The sequence below is a fragment of the Mycteria americana genome, chromosome 3, assembly GCF_035582795.1.
Source record: "Mycteria americana isolate JAX WOST 10 ecotype Jacksonville Zoo and Gardens chromosome 3, USCA_MyAme_1.0, whole genome shotgun sequence".
In the NCBI taxonomy this organism is placed as follows: domain Eukaryota; kingdom Metazoa; phylum Chordata; class Aves; order Ciconiiformes; family Ciconiidae; genus Mycteria; species Mycteria americana.
This window is the reverse complement of record NC_134367.1, coordinates 85,493,582-85,507,827: the sequence shown is the minus strand read 5'-3', so window position 1 is coordinate 85,507,827 and position 14,246 is coordinate 85,493,582. Positions and strand designations below refer to the sequence as shown.

General features: G+C 40.4%; 1 protein-coding gene across 2 annotated transcripts in view; it reads left to right on the top strand.

Moving 5' to 3' along the window:
- The window catches only part of HEATR1 (HEAT repeat containing 1), a 41,060-nt gene extending 27,597 nt beyond the window's left edge, over positions 1–13,463 (top strand). The window contains exons 30-45 of one of the 2 annotated variants that reach the window (XM_075495966.1): positions 968–1,198; positions 1,960–2,017; positions 3,134–3,300; positions 4,565–4,611; positions 5,504–5,627; positions 6,490–6,630; positions 6,846–7,135; positions 7,917–8,067; positions 8,594–8,752; positions 9,514–9,648; positions 9,908–10,012; positions 10,106–10,274; positions 11,029–11,183; positions 11,563–11,721; positions 12,425–12,533; positions 12,949–13,463. In XM_075495966.1, coding sequence (XP_075352081.1) covers positions 968–1,198; positions 1,960–2,017; positions 3,134–3,300; positions 4,565–4,611; positions 5,504–5,627; positions 6,490–6,630; positions 6,846–7,135; positions 7,917–8,067; positions 8,594–8,752; positions 9,514–9,648; positions 9,908–10,012; positions 10,106–10,274; positions 11,029–11,183; positions 11,563–11,721; positions 12,425–12,533; positions 12,949–13,037 — 2,289 coding nt within the window. In that variant the 3' untranslated portion in view covers positions 13,038–13,463. Of the gene's footprint in view, positions 1–967; positions 1,199–1,890; positions 2,018–3,133; positions 3,301–4,564; positions 4,612–5,503; positions 5,628–6,489; positions 6,631–6,845; positions 7,136–7,916; positions 8,068–8,593; positions 8,753–9,513; positions 9,649–9,907; positions 10,013–10,105; positions 10,275–11,028; positions 11,184–11,562; positions 11,722–12,424; positions 12,534–12,948 lie in introns of both variants that reach the window. The other variant, XM_075495965.1, reaches the window with a different exon arrangement.
- The last annotated feature ends 783 nt before the right edge of the window (positions 13,464–14,246 follow it).

Here is a 14,246-nt window from a genome sequence, read left to right as displayed (position 1 = left end):
GTGTGGGGAGAGCCTAATGTTACTTACCTGAGATCATGTAGCCTACTTGTATTATTTTTACTAGACCCTTGAATCGAATACTCTAACTATCAGGCTTACAGGCAAAGTTTTCAGAAGGATGTGGCATTGCTTTCCCTTAAAAACATCCTGCTTGTTTCAGCTGATGCCAAGTAACTTTTTTTTTTCTCTTTTTCCCCTTCCCCCCCCCCCTTTTTTTCCCCCCCCCTTTTTTTTCCCCCCCTTTTTTTTCCCCCTCTTTTTTTTTCCCCCTCTTTTTTTTTCCCCCTCTTTTTTCCCCCCCCTCTTTCCCCCCCCCTCTTCCCCCCCCCTCTTTCCCCCCCCCCTTTCCCCCCCCCCTTCCCCCCCCCTTTCCCCCCCCTCTTTTTCCCCCCCCTCTTTTTTCCCCCCCCTCTTTTTCCCCCCCCCTCTTTTTTCCCCCCCCTCTTTTTTCCCCCCCCTCTTTTTTCCCCCCCCTCTTTCCCCCCCCCTCTTTCCCCCCCCCCTCTTTTTCCCCCCCCCTCTTTTTTCCCCCCCCTCTTTTTTCCCCCCCCTCTTTTTTCCCCCCCCTCTTTTTTCCCCCCCCTCTTTTTTTTCCCCCCTCTTTTTTTTTCCCCCTCTTTTTTTTTCCCCCTCTTTTTTTTTCCCCCTCTTTTTTTTTCCCCCTCTTTTTTTTTCCCCCTCTTTTTTTTTCCCCCTCTTTTTTTTTCCCCCTCTTTTTTTTCCCCCCCTCTTTTTTTTCCCCCCTCTTTTTTGTTTCTTTTATTTGAGGCATCTTCCTTAAACACTGAGAAAGAACTGTGTGACTGAAAACTGTTTATTTTGGAGCACTAGATTTTCCTTCAGATTATGCTTTTGGTAATGCTGTTACCAGGCATGTAGTGCTTTCTCTCATTTTCCGAATTTACAAGAAAGAACTTGTACCCGTCTGCAATAATCTGTTTGAACTGCTGTACCCGTTTGTACATAGGCTGAAGACAGTGATTTGTCAGAGTCCTCGGGAAGTGTGGAAGAGGTGGTGATAAAGATCATTCGTGTGTTTGTGGATGCCTTGCCCCATGTGCCGGAGCACCGCCGCCTGCCAATCCTGGCCCAGCTGATCACTACGGTGGGAGGAGACAAGTTCCTCTGGGTTCTCCTGGTGCTGCTGTTTGAGCAGTATGTGACCAAAACTGTGACTGCGACATCAAGCACAGACAAGGTTAGAAGACTAGTGGGGTTAACTTTTTCCTCAAGAGACTGATCTCCCCCTTTCAGTTCATGGTCTTGCCTTTAAGACGGTGCAAGATAAGCCCCTAGGTTATGCTAAAATAAGTAGTGAGCTCTGAGCTTGTGCTATAGCAGAACCTGATGGTGATGTGATGTTGACTACGATTCGTGTTGCAGGTACAACATTGTTTTGTCCTGGAGCCTGAACAATAAATCAGATCATATTGTACAGCAATCCTTGACCTGAAGAGCTGATAATCTAATTATGAAGTGCTTCAATATTTTTAAATTTGTTTTTTTTTCTTTAACTGTGTTTGTGAAACGTGATACTGGTCTTCCTGTACAGACCAAGATAAAAACCCTATTATGTTTTTGTGTAGGCAGGCCCTCGGATTAGGTGAAAGCATAGTTTATTGGGAAAACTAAAAGAACTATTAAATGAACATTGGTGAGAAGATACAGTCTTTGCTGTAGCAATTTAATCTCTTTCTACACCCTCTGGAACTATGTTGTCTCCAAGAGCTTGCTGTTGTTACCCTTGGTGTTAATCCTGGCAGTATCCAGCTCACCATAGCATTTTCACAAACTGAGGAGTTTTTGAGTCTTTTTATCATTATTAGTAATATTTTTTTTTTAATTCTTGATTTTTTTTTTTTTTTTTTATTATTTCTAAACCATAAACAGGATGCTGTTCTGGAAACAGACACTGAATTTTGGATTTCCATCTGTTGCGAATTTAATGTACGTTCTCAGTTCCAGAGCATGATGAAAATAATCCAGTACTTGACAGAGCTGCCAGAGAACAAAGAAGGTAACCACAAAATAGAGCCAGCAAACACATGTAAATCTTCCTATTACAAGGGACAAGGGGTAATGGTTTTAAAGTAAAAGAGGGTAGATTTAGACTAGATAGAAGGAAGAAATTTTTTACGATGAGGGTGGTGAAACACTAGAGTGGGTTTCCCAGAGAGGTGGTAGATGCCCCATCCCTGGAAACATTCAAGGTCAGGTTGGACAGGGCTCTGAGCAACCTGACCTAGTTGAAGATGTCCCTGCTGATTGCAGGGGGGTTGGACTAGATGACCTTTAAAGGTCCCTTTCAACCCCAACCATTCTATGATTCTATTACTCCTCTACACAGAAGACTAAGGGATACAGAATTAATCTAATGACTTTATTTTTTTTTTAATAAAATGGCTAAGATATGCGATTACTCTTTTTTTTAAAATCCTTTTAATTATAGACTAATTTGAGCACTTAGAATCAAACAGTAGTCCTCATTTAAAATGTACAGTAAATCATAGCTTTTTATTTCAACTAAATTATTCACAGCAGACAAGATCCCAGGGACTACCAGTCATTTCTGGGTTATTTTAAAGTTTCATTTCTTTCTACTACAATATAGTGGAGCAATAATTAAACAATATGTTTTAATACTTTTCCAGTCTGTTATTTCAAAGAGCATTGGGAAGGTGGGTGAGGGTTGTTTGTTTCTTTTTAAGTTAGGACTTGCCATATTTGTTGTTTGAATACATTTTCTCAGCCAGGAAGGACCAGGTAATGACACTGAAAGCAGTTTTTCCAAATATGGGATGCACAGTGTATGTGGTCCTGCCTCAAAAGTCTCTCATGTTTGTAGCCAGTGTACCATAGCTTAAGCACCAAGAAAAAAGAAGATTCTTCACATAAAAATGATCAGATGGAACGGCAGTGAAATGGCACTACTACTTTTGAAGCTGTTGAAATGAAAAATTTCTCTCCTGTGGTATTTCAGAGCATCTTTTTTGGAACTTTGACATGATTTTGGATACTGCAGAATGACTATCCTTGATAGGCATCTGACTGTAATTTCACTTTGTTTCTGTAATGAGAAATCAAATGTCTTTTTCTCTTGGCTGCAAATTTGTTTTGCGAATGTTTTCAACAGATGATCCTGGGCCAAAAAAGTCAAGAACGTGCAAGACAAAGCTGAAAAATCAGGATGGGCAGCTCTTTAATGTGGAGTCTCACTCAGACAAACAACTTCGGCATTTCAAATTCTTGTCAGTCTCCTTCATGTCACAACTTTTATCCTCTCAGAGTTTTGTGAAAAAGGTAATAATGGCAGATTGCTTTTAAACTGATCACATTAAGTAATTGTGCTATACTGTAATAGGTGAGGTTTAATTTGCTTTTTAGTATGGCTTTATATTCAAAGGGGATGAAAGAATACACTGCCCAGTGTATCTTGCTGACACCTTTATAGACACGGTTTTGAAACCTCTCAGTAATGTTAATTATTTTTTAATAAGGCTCTTCCAGACAGACTCCGTTTGTGTGAGTGATGAATAGGTAACTGTTGTGGTTTAAGCCCAGTCAGCAGCTAAGCACCATGCAGCCACTCGCTCATCCTCCCCCCTCACAGTGGGATGGGATGGGATGGGGGAGAGAATCGAAAGAGCACAAATAAGAAAACTTGTGGGCTGAGATAAGAACAGTTTAATAATTGGGATAAAATATAATAATAATCATAATAATAATGTAATGAAAAGGAAAATAACGAGAGAGAGAGGAACAAAACCCGGGGGGGGGGGGACACCAAACAAAAAGCCCCCAAATGATGCAACCGCTCACCACCCGCCGACTGATGCCCAGCCAGTCCCTGAGCAGCGATCACTCCCCCCCCAGCCAACTCCCCCCAGTTTCTGTACTGAGCATGACGCCATACAGTATGGAATAGCCCTTTGGCCAGTTTGGATCAACTCTCTTGGCTGTGCCCCCTCCCAGCTTCTTGTGCACCTGGCAGAGCATGGGAAGCTGAAAAGGCCTCGACTAGTGTAAGCACTACTTAGCAACAACTAAAACATCCCTGTGTTGTCAACATTATTCTCAGACTAAATCCAAAACACAGCACTATACCAGCTACTAGGAAGAGAATTAACTCTATCCCAGCCGAAACCAGGACAGTAACAAAGTGAATTTCTGGTCCCAGTAGATTCCCACTGGCTTTACGGAGTCTGGGATTTCACTCACAGTCTGTATAACTCCTCATTTGGTGTGGGATTCATACTATTAACTCTGAAAAGACAAAATAAATGTTACAAATTTTAGGCTGCTGCTCTAGCTGGAAGTAGTTCCCAGTTTTTCAGCTGAACATCATCCACTAGCATGAAATGTATTTGCCTACTAAACTGCATTGCCTAAGATTCTCAGATTTTCTTCTAGAATGATGGCTTAAGTGCAAATGTGGGGAACTCATAATTACCATGTTAGTGGACATTTCATTCAGAACAAACAAATTTGCTTATACTGGGATATTATCTTAATGAGGGGATGTAAGTTTCACACTTAGCATTTTCATTCTTCCTTTTTAAACCAGATAGTTGAATGTGAAGAAACAGAAGAGCTGCAGAAGTTGGAACAGAGGTATGCTTTACATCTGCTCCACTCCTCCTATTTCTAGCTTTTACTGCAACCTGGGAATATTTTTTTAAGTGTAGTCCCATTAGAATATTTTTTTCCCCAAGGATACTTTTAATGTTGTCCTCGGCAACAAGCAGTATTTATTATATGCAAGTTATTTGGTGGGTTTTGGGGGGTTTTTTTGTTTTTTGTTTTTTGTTTTTTTTTTTTTTAATATGACGTGGAGGTTTTTATTTCTGAAAGATTGCTCTACCCAATATCCACTCTTTCTGTATTTCTGATAGTGCTTATTTACGTACTTGGCCATAACTATTATGCTATTGATGATGGAGTCTCTAAAAGAATTCCAGATTCTTAGCAAAACTTACTGCTTCATTCGTAGGAAAAAAAATCATTATTCACAGGTGCCCCTATACTGGTGTAAGAAAATTACCAGTAAGCACAGATCACAGTTGTAGTCATTGGGCTATAACAGCCAGTGATGCAAAACTGAGGGTTTCTTTTGCAGAGGCTTAACTTTTATGTTTGTTCTAAGTGAAAAAGGGTGTAGGATTTATTTTAAAGGCTGCGTTCCTTAAATGCTCATTTTTAAACATCTATATCCTCCCAGATTGTTTTTGTTTTAAAGTAGAGTTCCTAAGTAGAACAACTGTTGTATGTAGATGCTAATTCGGGAGTTCCAGGTAGACTTCTTTAATGTGCACATGATTGTCCTTATTGCCATAGCTTTTTGTTAATATGTAGATGTGATCTGTCTAATATGTAGATATCTCTCCATTAGGTGTTTCATTTTCTTTTATTGTTGCTGTTTTTTGAAATTTCATGCTTTCCAGTAATAAAGTCGACTTCTTTAGTGTCCTTGTTACTTACTAAAAGAGGTTTCCTTTCCATCTAGGCTATTAGAAGAAGTTCTTCACTATATAAACACTGTGGCGTCTTCAGTGGAAGGAAATGTGGACAAGCCAACAGCGAAATTTTGGAGGGTTCTGCTTAACAAGTCCTATGATATGCTGGATAAAGTATGTCTCATTAGCCATCATGTTAGCAGGGGGACATTTCTGCTTTTGCTTATTAATATGATTATAACCTTTGTAGGATTTCTTGTTGGATTAGTAATAATCTTTATTGGATGATCTGCAACCTGGTGCATCGTTGTTTAAACTCATCTAACAACTTTAATAACTACAGCTAACAGCTTAGACAGAGCAACCAGAAAAAAAAAATCAGGAATGCTTATTTCCTCTAGTTAGTATTCTACTGGCTGGAAGCAGTCATTTCACTATCTATCTGATGGAGGAGAATGGCTTTTGGCAGCATTTCTCACTGTTAACTCATAAAATGGTTTAACTAATGCTAATGGAACGGTTGTATATTTCTACATGGAATTTAAATGGAGAAAAAAAAATCCTTGTGCTTTTCTTTCTAATCTTTCTCTGATCAGAAGTATATTTGTAGAATTGGACTGGCTATCTCGTTGCATGCTGTGGAGCACAGGTCTTTTCACAGCTTGGATTTTTCTTTTTTTGCCTGTGAAGCATATTCCAGTTTTCGTGATGTATGTGCACAGTGCACTACCAGAACTATTTTAGGGTAAGGAGGGATAGCTCACCAGTGTAGACAAAAGGAATTGCTGAGGAAATCTCAGAGCTAGTAGATAATGGCTGGTTAGCAGCCAGTGAACATACATTAAGTACTGTAACTGGAACCCCCTTTGTTCTTTTGCTTGCCTCAGATACAGCGTTGCTACCCTGTCCTCTCTTCTTTGATCCTGAAAGCCATGTGGGAAGTTGAAGACAGTTTGCCTGTCTTATTTGGAGGCTACTATGTCACAGTGCATGGAAGAGCATTTGGTATTATTGTTTTGTTTGTGTTTTCTTGTAGGTCAATGCCTTATTGCCAACAGAAACCTTCATCCCTGTAATTAGGGGACTAATGATGAATCAGCTCCCATCTGTGAGACGTAAGGCAATGGACCTTTTGAACAATAAGGTGCAGCAGCGCACAAGGTGGCAGAAGAGCCAGGTGAGGCGCAGTGGTTAAACTCAGTTCCTTTAGCAGAAGTACCCAGAGAGAGGTTGATGTAGAAGTGGTTGCTCTATGTAAAGATGTCAAATACCAGTGCCAAGTCCAGCAGGCAGCTCTTGAGTAGTGAGACGTAGGCTACCTGCCCATAGTTACCTTGTAGGTTCTGAGTTTCTAATTGTAAGTCTAACGTGTGTGTTCTCTTGTCCTCTTAGATCCTGCAGCTCTTAGAGCTAGTTCCTGAGCTCATTGCTATTGTGCAGTGTAAAAGAAAGGAGGAAGAGGAGGAGCAAGCCATCAACAGGCAGACTGCTTTGTTCAGCCTCAAGCTACTCTGCAAAGGTTTTGGCACAGAAAATCCAGTGCCATTTGTACCTGTTCTGAAAACTGCCATTGATCTAATTTCTTCAGAGAAGGAGGAAAAGAATGTGATGGGAAGTGCTTTGCTCTGTATAGCTGAGGTCACCTGTACACTGAAAGCCCAAGCAATACCTCAGCTTCCAAGGTACTGTTGGGTTCTTTTTAACAGAACCAACTGCAGCAGGAATTAGTTACACTAAAATGCATTACTTGAAGGAATGCTGATGAAGGCCAAGTGGCAGTCTGCCCATGTGTGTGTTTTGTGTAGATAAGAATAAAGGTATTCATGGTGCTTGAAAGTGCTTCCTGGTCATAGAACTAAAAAGCTAGTGGGGAAATTGTAAGAGTTTTATAATCAGTAGAGTTCCTTATGGAGTCTGCTACTGTGAACAGAGAGGCAATCTATATGGCTTTAGAAAAGTCAGACCATATTGTGTATTTTTACTGTAAAACAGATTGCATTTAAAAACATGAGAACCAGTACAGTTGGAAACCCAGCATTTTACATTATTTTATTCTCCCTATTCAAGAAGAATTCAAGCATCTAACTTGTTGCTTTTAAGACTGTTTTAGCTCATTACAAATAGACGTTTCTTATTGTCATAAATCTTTAAGCTAAAGATGGGGCGTTGAGCAACCTGATCTAGTGAAAGATGTCCCTGTCTATGGCAGGGGGGCTGGACTAGATGATCTTTAAAGATCCCTTCTGACCCAAGCCATTCTATGATTCTGTATTCTAAACCTAATATCTTTCATTAGCTTTGAAAAAATTAAATATAGCAGAAGAGCCCAGAATACTGAGTTTTCTCAAATATGCATGTGAAAATTGTCCCTGCAGGCTTAACAGATGGATTTATGTGATTGGAAATGTGCCTCCAAATGGTCAGTGGTTTCACCTTTCTCTATTTATGCTTGGTTATTCACAGGCTGATGCCGGCACTGTTGAAAACTTTAAAAAATAAGAAGGAGCTGGTCTCCAATGAGATTTACTTGCTGAGTGCTGTCACTGCTCTGCTGAAGGTTGCAGAAACTTTACCACACTTCCTTAGTCCTTATCTTTTGGATTGCTTGCTGCAGGTGAGCCATCTGACTTCTACAGATTTGTAAAGGAGGACAAGATCTGCCCAGTTCCTAGAAGAAACTACAGAGATTACTTTTTTCTCTCTGAAACTGAAGTAGGAGCATATACCAACTATGTGGAAGGTCGTAACATATTACTCTTCTACTTGCCTTCTTATGCAGATAACTAAGATACAGAATGTAAGAGTGGCTCCTACTCCTCCCTCTGATAGGTTGTAGTTTGACTTTTTGGAAAGGGAGATGAATTCTGAAGGATCATTCTGTAATATCCATGATCTCATCAAATGTGTGTATCTTAACAGCTCTAGTAGGGTAATTCTGACCCCCTGCTGCTGACATGCACATTTTTTCAGTGTTTGTCTTCTGAAGACAGCAAAGCTCTGTACACGGGCATCCTAATGTAAGGTGCTCCAGGTGGTGCAAACAGCAAAATTCCCGTCTGACACATGCAACAGATGGGTACTGTAAAATAAGTTCTTGAGTTGTTTTAAGTATGCCTAACTTCTGTTGGATTTCCTGATAGGTTGTCCGCTTGGAAAAGATTGCAGTCGAGTTTGGTCCTTCTTCCCAGATAAGCTTACGCGTAACATCATTGAAAACTATCCTAGCTACAAGGCTTGCTCCCCGAATACTCTTGCCTGCAGTTACGAAGTGTTACAGTGAAGTGGCAAATACCCGGAAGGTGAGGATTTTTTTCATTCTTTTGAATTGTGATAAGAAAGAAAGAAAAAAAAAAAAAAGAAACAAGCAGTGCAAAATTTGGTTCAGCTGTCCTGGCTGTGTCCCCTCCCAACCTCTTGCCCACCACCAGCCTACTCAACTGGGGCAGCAGAGTGGGAAACAAAGAAAGTCTTAACACTGTGCAAGTGCTGTTCAGCAATAGCTAAAACACCAATGTGTTATCAGCATCGTTTTGGTCACAAATCTAAAACACAGCACCATATGAGCTGCTATGAAGAAAATTAACTCCATCCCAGCCAAAACCTAGCACAGTCTTTATATTATCTCTCTTTTCTTTTGTACCACAGTGGTGATTCAGGAAAGTTAGACCTGGGAGAAATGCACCAGTTTAATGTCCTTAGCATGTTAGATGATGAATGCTTGAGAGATGATCCCATTCATAAAGGCCTTGATTTATGTGCTAGGAACATGAGCTGAGTCCTAATTTTCATCTGTGCTTTGCTGTTGTCTCATAGGTGCAAACCTTTCAGACTTAACTGGTATATCCAGTATTGGAGAGGGGAGACCAAACTCTTTTCAGGAATCCTACTAACTTAAGCTCCCGTATGACTAACTTAAGTACAGGAAAAAGTTTGTTTATTTTATTGACAGTATTTTAATGAGTAAATGTGTGAAGTGCAAATATCCAATTCCCTTGTTATGTTTCTCAGTTACTGTTGGTATCACAGCTGCCTTTGCATTGCTTTGCTTTTGTTTTGGCAGAACTGCCTGGGTCCCCTTATGAACATTTTGAAGGAGCACATTGTTGGTATGGAGAAGGAGCACCTGATCTCCCATCAGTCTGAGCTGACGGCATTTTTCATGAAAGCCCTGGACTTCCGAACAGAGCATGCCCAGGTGGCTTGTTTAGGGGGATGAACAGCAGCAGCTCAACCTCTACATGCTAATTCTATCCGTTGTTTTAAAAAATATTAGTAGCTTCCATTGCATGTGTGCTTTGAAATTCTGGGTATCAAACATTCTGTTGTGGAATTGTCCTTGGGGTAGAAAACATTATGGTTAGGTATTTAGTCTGAAACAGTCAAAATTACAATGTGCTTTGGAAGCTCAAATTCTTACATTTCAAACTTGTAATTATGTTTTCTAATTTTTCTAGGATGATTTGGAGGAAGTTGGTAAGACAGAGGCTGACATTATTGATTGCCTAATAAGTATGGTTATGAAACTTTCCGAGGCTTCTTTCAGACCCCTCTTCTTCAAGGTAAGAAGTTTAAATATAATTCATCTGCATCAGCATATCTGTATTTTCCAGTGCACAGGCACAGGAAAGAGCTAATCTGCCTTTCACTTTCAGCTCTTTGACTGGTCCAAAACAGAGTCTACCCTAAAAGACAGACTGCTGACATTCCACCGAATAGCAGATTGCATCGCAGACAAGCTCAAGGGTCTCTTCACCCTGTTTGCTGGTCATTTAGTGAAGCCATTTGCTGAGACACTGAACCAGGTCAACGTTTCAAAAACTGGTAAGTTTTCAGTTACTAACTACAGAGAGGTATTGGCAGGCTAACTCTAATTGCTGAAAGAGGGTAATTATAATTGCTGAAAGTTTAGTCTTACAGGATTTACTTCACAGCACATACCTCTCATTTCTCTCTTTCTTCTTTCTTTCATAAATAAGGCATCTTTCTTATTCTGATGGAACCAAAGGACATTTTTCATCCATGGGCTCTGGGCTGCTAGTACAAAGTTGAGACCACATGAAAATTTTCAATGTCAGTCCCAGTGAGTTCCATGAGAATGAAATTGTGTGCAAAGAGGGTGACTTGTTTCTGTTTGGGTTTTTTCTTTTCTTTTTTTTTTTTTCATTCATTGACTTCTCTTATATGCTACGTGGTGTATTCAAACTCCTCTGCTTTCTTGGCAAAAATAGATATTACGTTTTTGTATGGGAAACTATTTGCCCATCCCATTTGTAGTGACCTGAAGAAATTCTCCATATTCACAGGTATGGCCAAGCACTTTTCTTATAGCCTGTGGCTATTCTTTTATCCCCAGCTGACTGTGAACGGCAGGGGCAGGCCTGCTAGGGCATTAGCTAAAAGCCAGATAACATATTGCATCCACTTTACTGTTCTGAGTGATGAGTACATAATTGCTATGTAGTACATCCTTTAGCTCTGTTCACAAACTAACAATGTTTCTGTCTTGTGAGGAAGTTTTGTATTTTCTTTTTTTTTTTTGATGATTTTTTTTTTCTTCTCCTTGACTGATGTGTAGATGAAGCTTTCTTTGACTCTGAGAATAGCACAGAAAAGAGCTGTCTACTGTTGCAGTTTACCATGGACTGTCTGCACAAGCTCTTCCTGTTTGACACCCAGAAGTTCCTGAGTAAGGAAAGAGCAGAAACCTTGATGATGCCTCTGGTCGATCAGGTATTGACAAACACAAAAAACCCAATTCATAGCTCATTTCCCCTCCCCTCCCCCTCCCCCCAGTCTGAAAGGTTTATTTTTTTTAACTATCAGGCCTCAATCCTCTCCCTTCACAAAAAGGGAGGAATCAATTCATTGCGTTTGGGCTACAGACAGTATTAACTGCTTTGCCTAAGGCTCTGAATTACTAATTTTTTATCCTCTTTCTAAACATCTTCATTCCGTAAGGCTCATGCATGTGGTTGAGCTCTTGCAGACGAGTGCACTCCCACCGATGCTCTTTGACGTAATCTTGAGTACCTGAAAGCCAAAGCTAGAAGTGCTTTTGGCTGGGTTTATCTGAGCCTGGATCTGTTTGACAAGCTTTTTACTTCCACAGCTAGAAAATACGCTTGGAGGAGATGAGAAGTTCCAGGAAAGAGTGACAGCACACCTGATACCCTGCATAGCTCAGTTTTCAGTGGCAATGGCAGACGATTCTCTTTGGAAACCACTGAACTACCACATCCTGCTGAAAATGAGGCACACCTCTCCTAAGGTTGGGAGCTATCAGAATTTTAATTGGTTTTCTTTGTTGCATTAGAAAATGGGAACAGTTTCCTAAAAACCAGAAGTGGATTAGCCAACTTATTGCTAAAATACTAGCCTAAATTAAAATACTGATATTGTGCTATGCCACTCCCAAGTTCTAGAGATGTATACAACATGGCCTTCTGCTCTTACTGTAAGCAGTCGATATACCATGTGTGGATATCTTCCATACTGTGTGGTTTGGGTTTTTTAAAGATTTGGTAGCTGTAATAAGAGCTAACCTGTTCGTGTATGAAGATGGGGGCACCTTAGAGGGGGAACTGGAGGACAGTTATTTATCAGCCTCCAGACCTGTTTATAATATAGAGTTTTGTCAAGACTCTGCTATTTGAGAGGTTATATGTATTCAGGGGGAGTACTTGGTTTGTCATGGTACTGAGCTAAGTCCTTCTGATACAGTGGAACAGAGTGGCATCGGACAGGAAGTTAAAGACTGTTGTATCAAATAACTTCCTGCAACATACCTGCTTCTTGCAACCTTTTCCTTTGGCATTATCTTAACCCAGATGTTGAGATTTAAATTAGCTTAAAACTAGTTCCCTTCAGTAAGGAAAGGTAGTTTACAAACTTATATGGAAAGAAGGGGGGGAGAAAACAGGGAACCATACTGTAACGTTTGTTTACTTACAAAGATTATTGTTTCGTTTTAGGTCCGATTTGCTGCTCTGCTTGCTTTGGTAGAAGTTGCACAAAAACTGAAGGAGAACTACCTGGTCCTGCTACCAGAATCTATTCCATTCTTAGCTGAGCTCATGGAAGGTAATGTTCTAAAGTGGCATTAGTGAAGGCAGACAACTGGCCTATGACCAAAAAAGAATAAGGGCCACTTATTTCCAAGATTGAGACAGGATGATTGCTGTAATTGCTATAAATCTTACAAATTGGTATATGGTAGCTTAAACTGTGCGGGATGCAAACCACAATGGTATCCAACTCCTGAAGTTCAGTTAAATTATGGTAGTTCCTGTGCACATCTCCCCAGCTGCATGTTTTAGATCAGTGTTACAGTAGAAATAATTTGCCTAAGTCCTGCATCAGTGCCAAAATATTTTTGAATAATTATTTCATACCTGCTGTTTGAGGACAGTTCTAGCCTTGATGAGTGATGAAGCCTTCCTTAGGGTAGCTTTGTAATCACTATTCTACTTAATTCCTGCTTTATTTCTTTTTCTAGATGAATGTGAAGAAGTTGAACAGCAGTGTCAGAAGACAATTCAACAACTGGAAGTCATTTTGGGAGAACCACTCCAAAGCTACTTCTAGGTTTATCCCCTTTGTTTTCAGATTTTGTCTGAATTGTGTCAGTTCCACACAGGCAAGTGTTACAGGCAAACTATCATACTCATTTTTATCAGAGCTAAGATCTTAACTTTTTAATAAAATATTGTAAGAATCTGGCTTTATCATTTCTGGATGGCCTGGGGCCTTTTCGTATGACTTTTCCTTAACTGCTCTTTTTTTAACAGTGGGAAACGGGAGCAAGCTATAAGCATATTCTGATAGCTGGGCACAAACAGAGTGACAACATGTGAGGCTCACTGAATTCCCCTGTGCTTTGGGTATGCAGTGACTGTCCCTGGGGAGGGGCTGTCATGCTACAATGTAAGCATGGTACTCGCTGGACCCACGCACTGCAATCCTGAGAATCTGCTTTTCTGTCATTTTTAGGGAAGTTAAAAGTAAACCCACTGAAGATACTGGAAAGGAAGTTACAAGAAACTAGGATTCATACAGGAGCTAAAGCTGCTTTTTTAGTCTTTAAAGACTGCTACTGATTAGTGTCTTATTCACCTTAAGATCAAGAATAAATTGCTTGCTATGTTAATGAATTTACCAAAAAAACTCACCACCTGTTTTGCACCAGGAGGTACTGGTTCATTACACTGCCAGTAAGAAAGGCACTCAGACTCTGTAAAGTACGGTTTAAAATGCAACTGCTTAGAACTAACACTATAAAGAGGATATCTAACATCCCCTTGGACACTGGGAATGGGCCTCTGTTCAGGGCGCAGCATGCCATGCAGATCCCATCTGCGGAACGGTTACCCCATTGTGTTCATTTGTGCTCTTACAGGATTTTTTTAAAAGAAAACAACTATTAATCATGTCTGCTGTCAAACAAAAAGGATTTCAGATGAGAACTTCCTGCTGAATTCTTAGATAAAGGCAAGGACACACAAGTGGTGTAATTGCCACTACCACGTGGGAGCTGCCTACCAGCTCCTGTGTTACAATCAGCCAGCTAAGTTTATCCTGTGGCCAAGGCGTATGTACAGCACAACACTGTCCTGAAGGCCACACCAGGACAGCCGAGGCCTACTCGGGTTAACTGGTCTGTGGAATGCTAACTCCTCAATGTGGAAATGGTCCTCCAGTCAGGATCACTCTGCCACCTTGGAGATACTGGCAAGATAATAAGCAAAACAACACAAAATATAGTCCAAAAAGGGATCATAGCTACTTAGCTACACT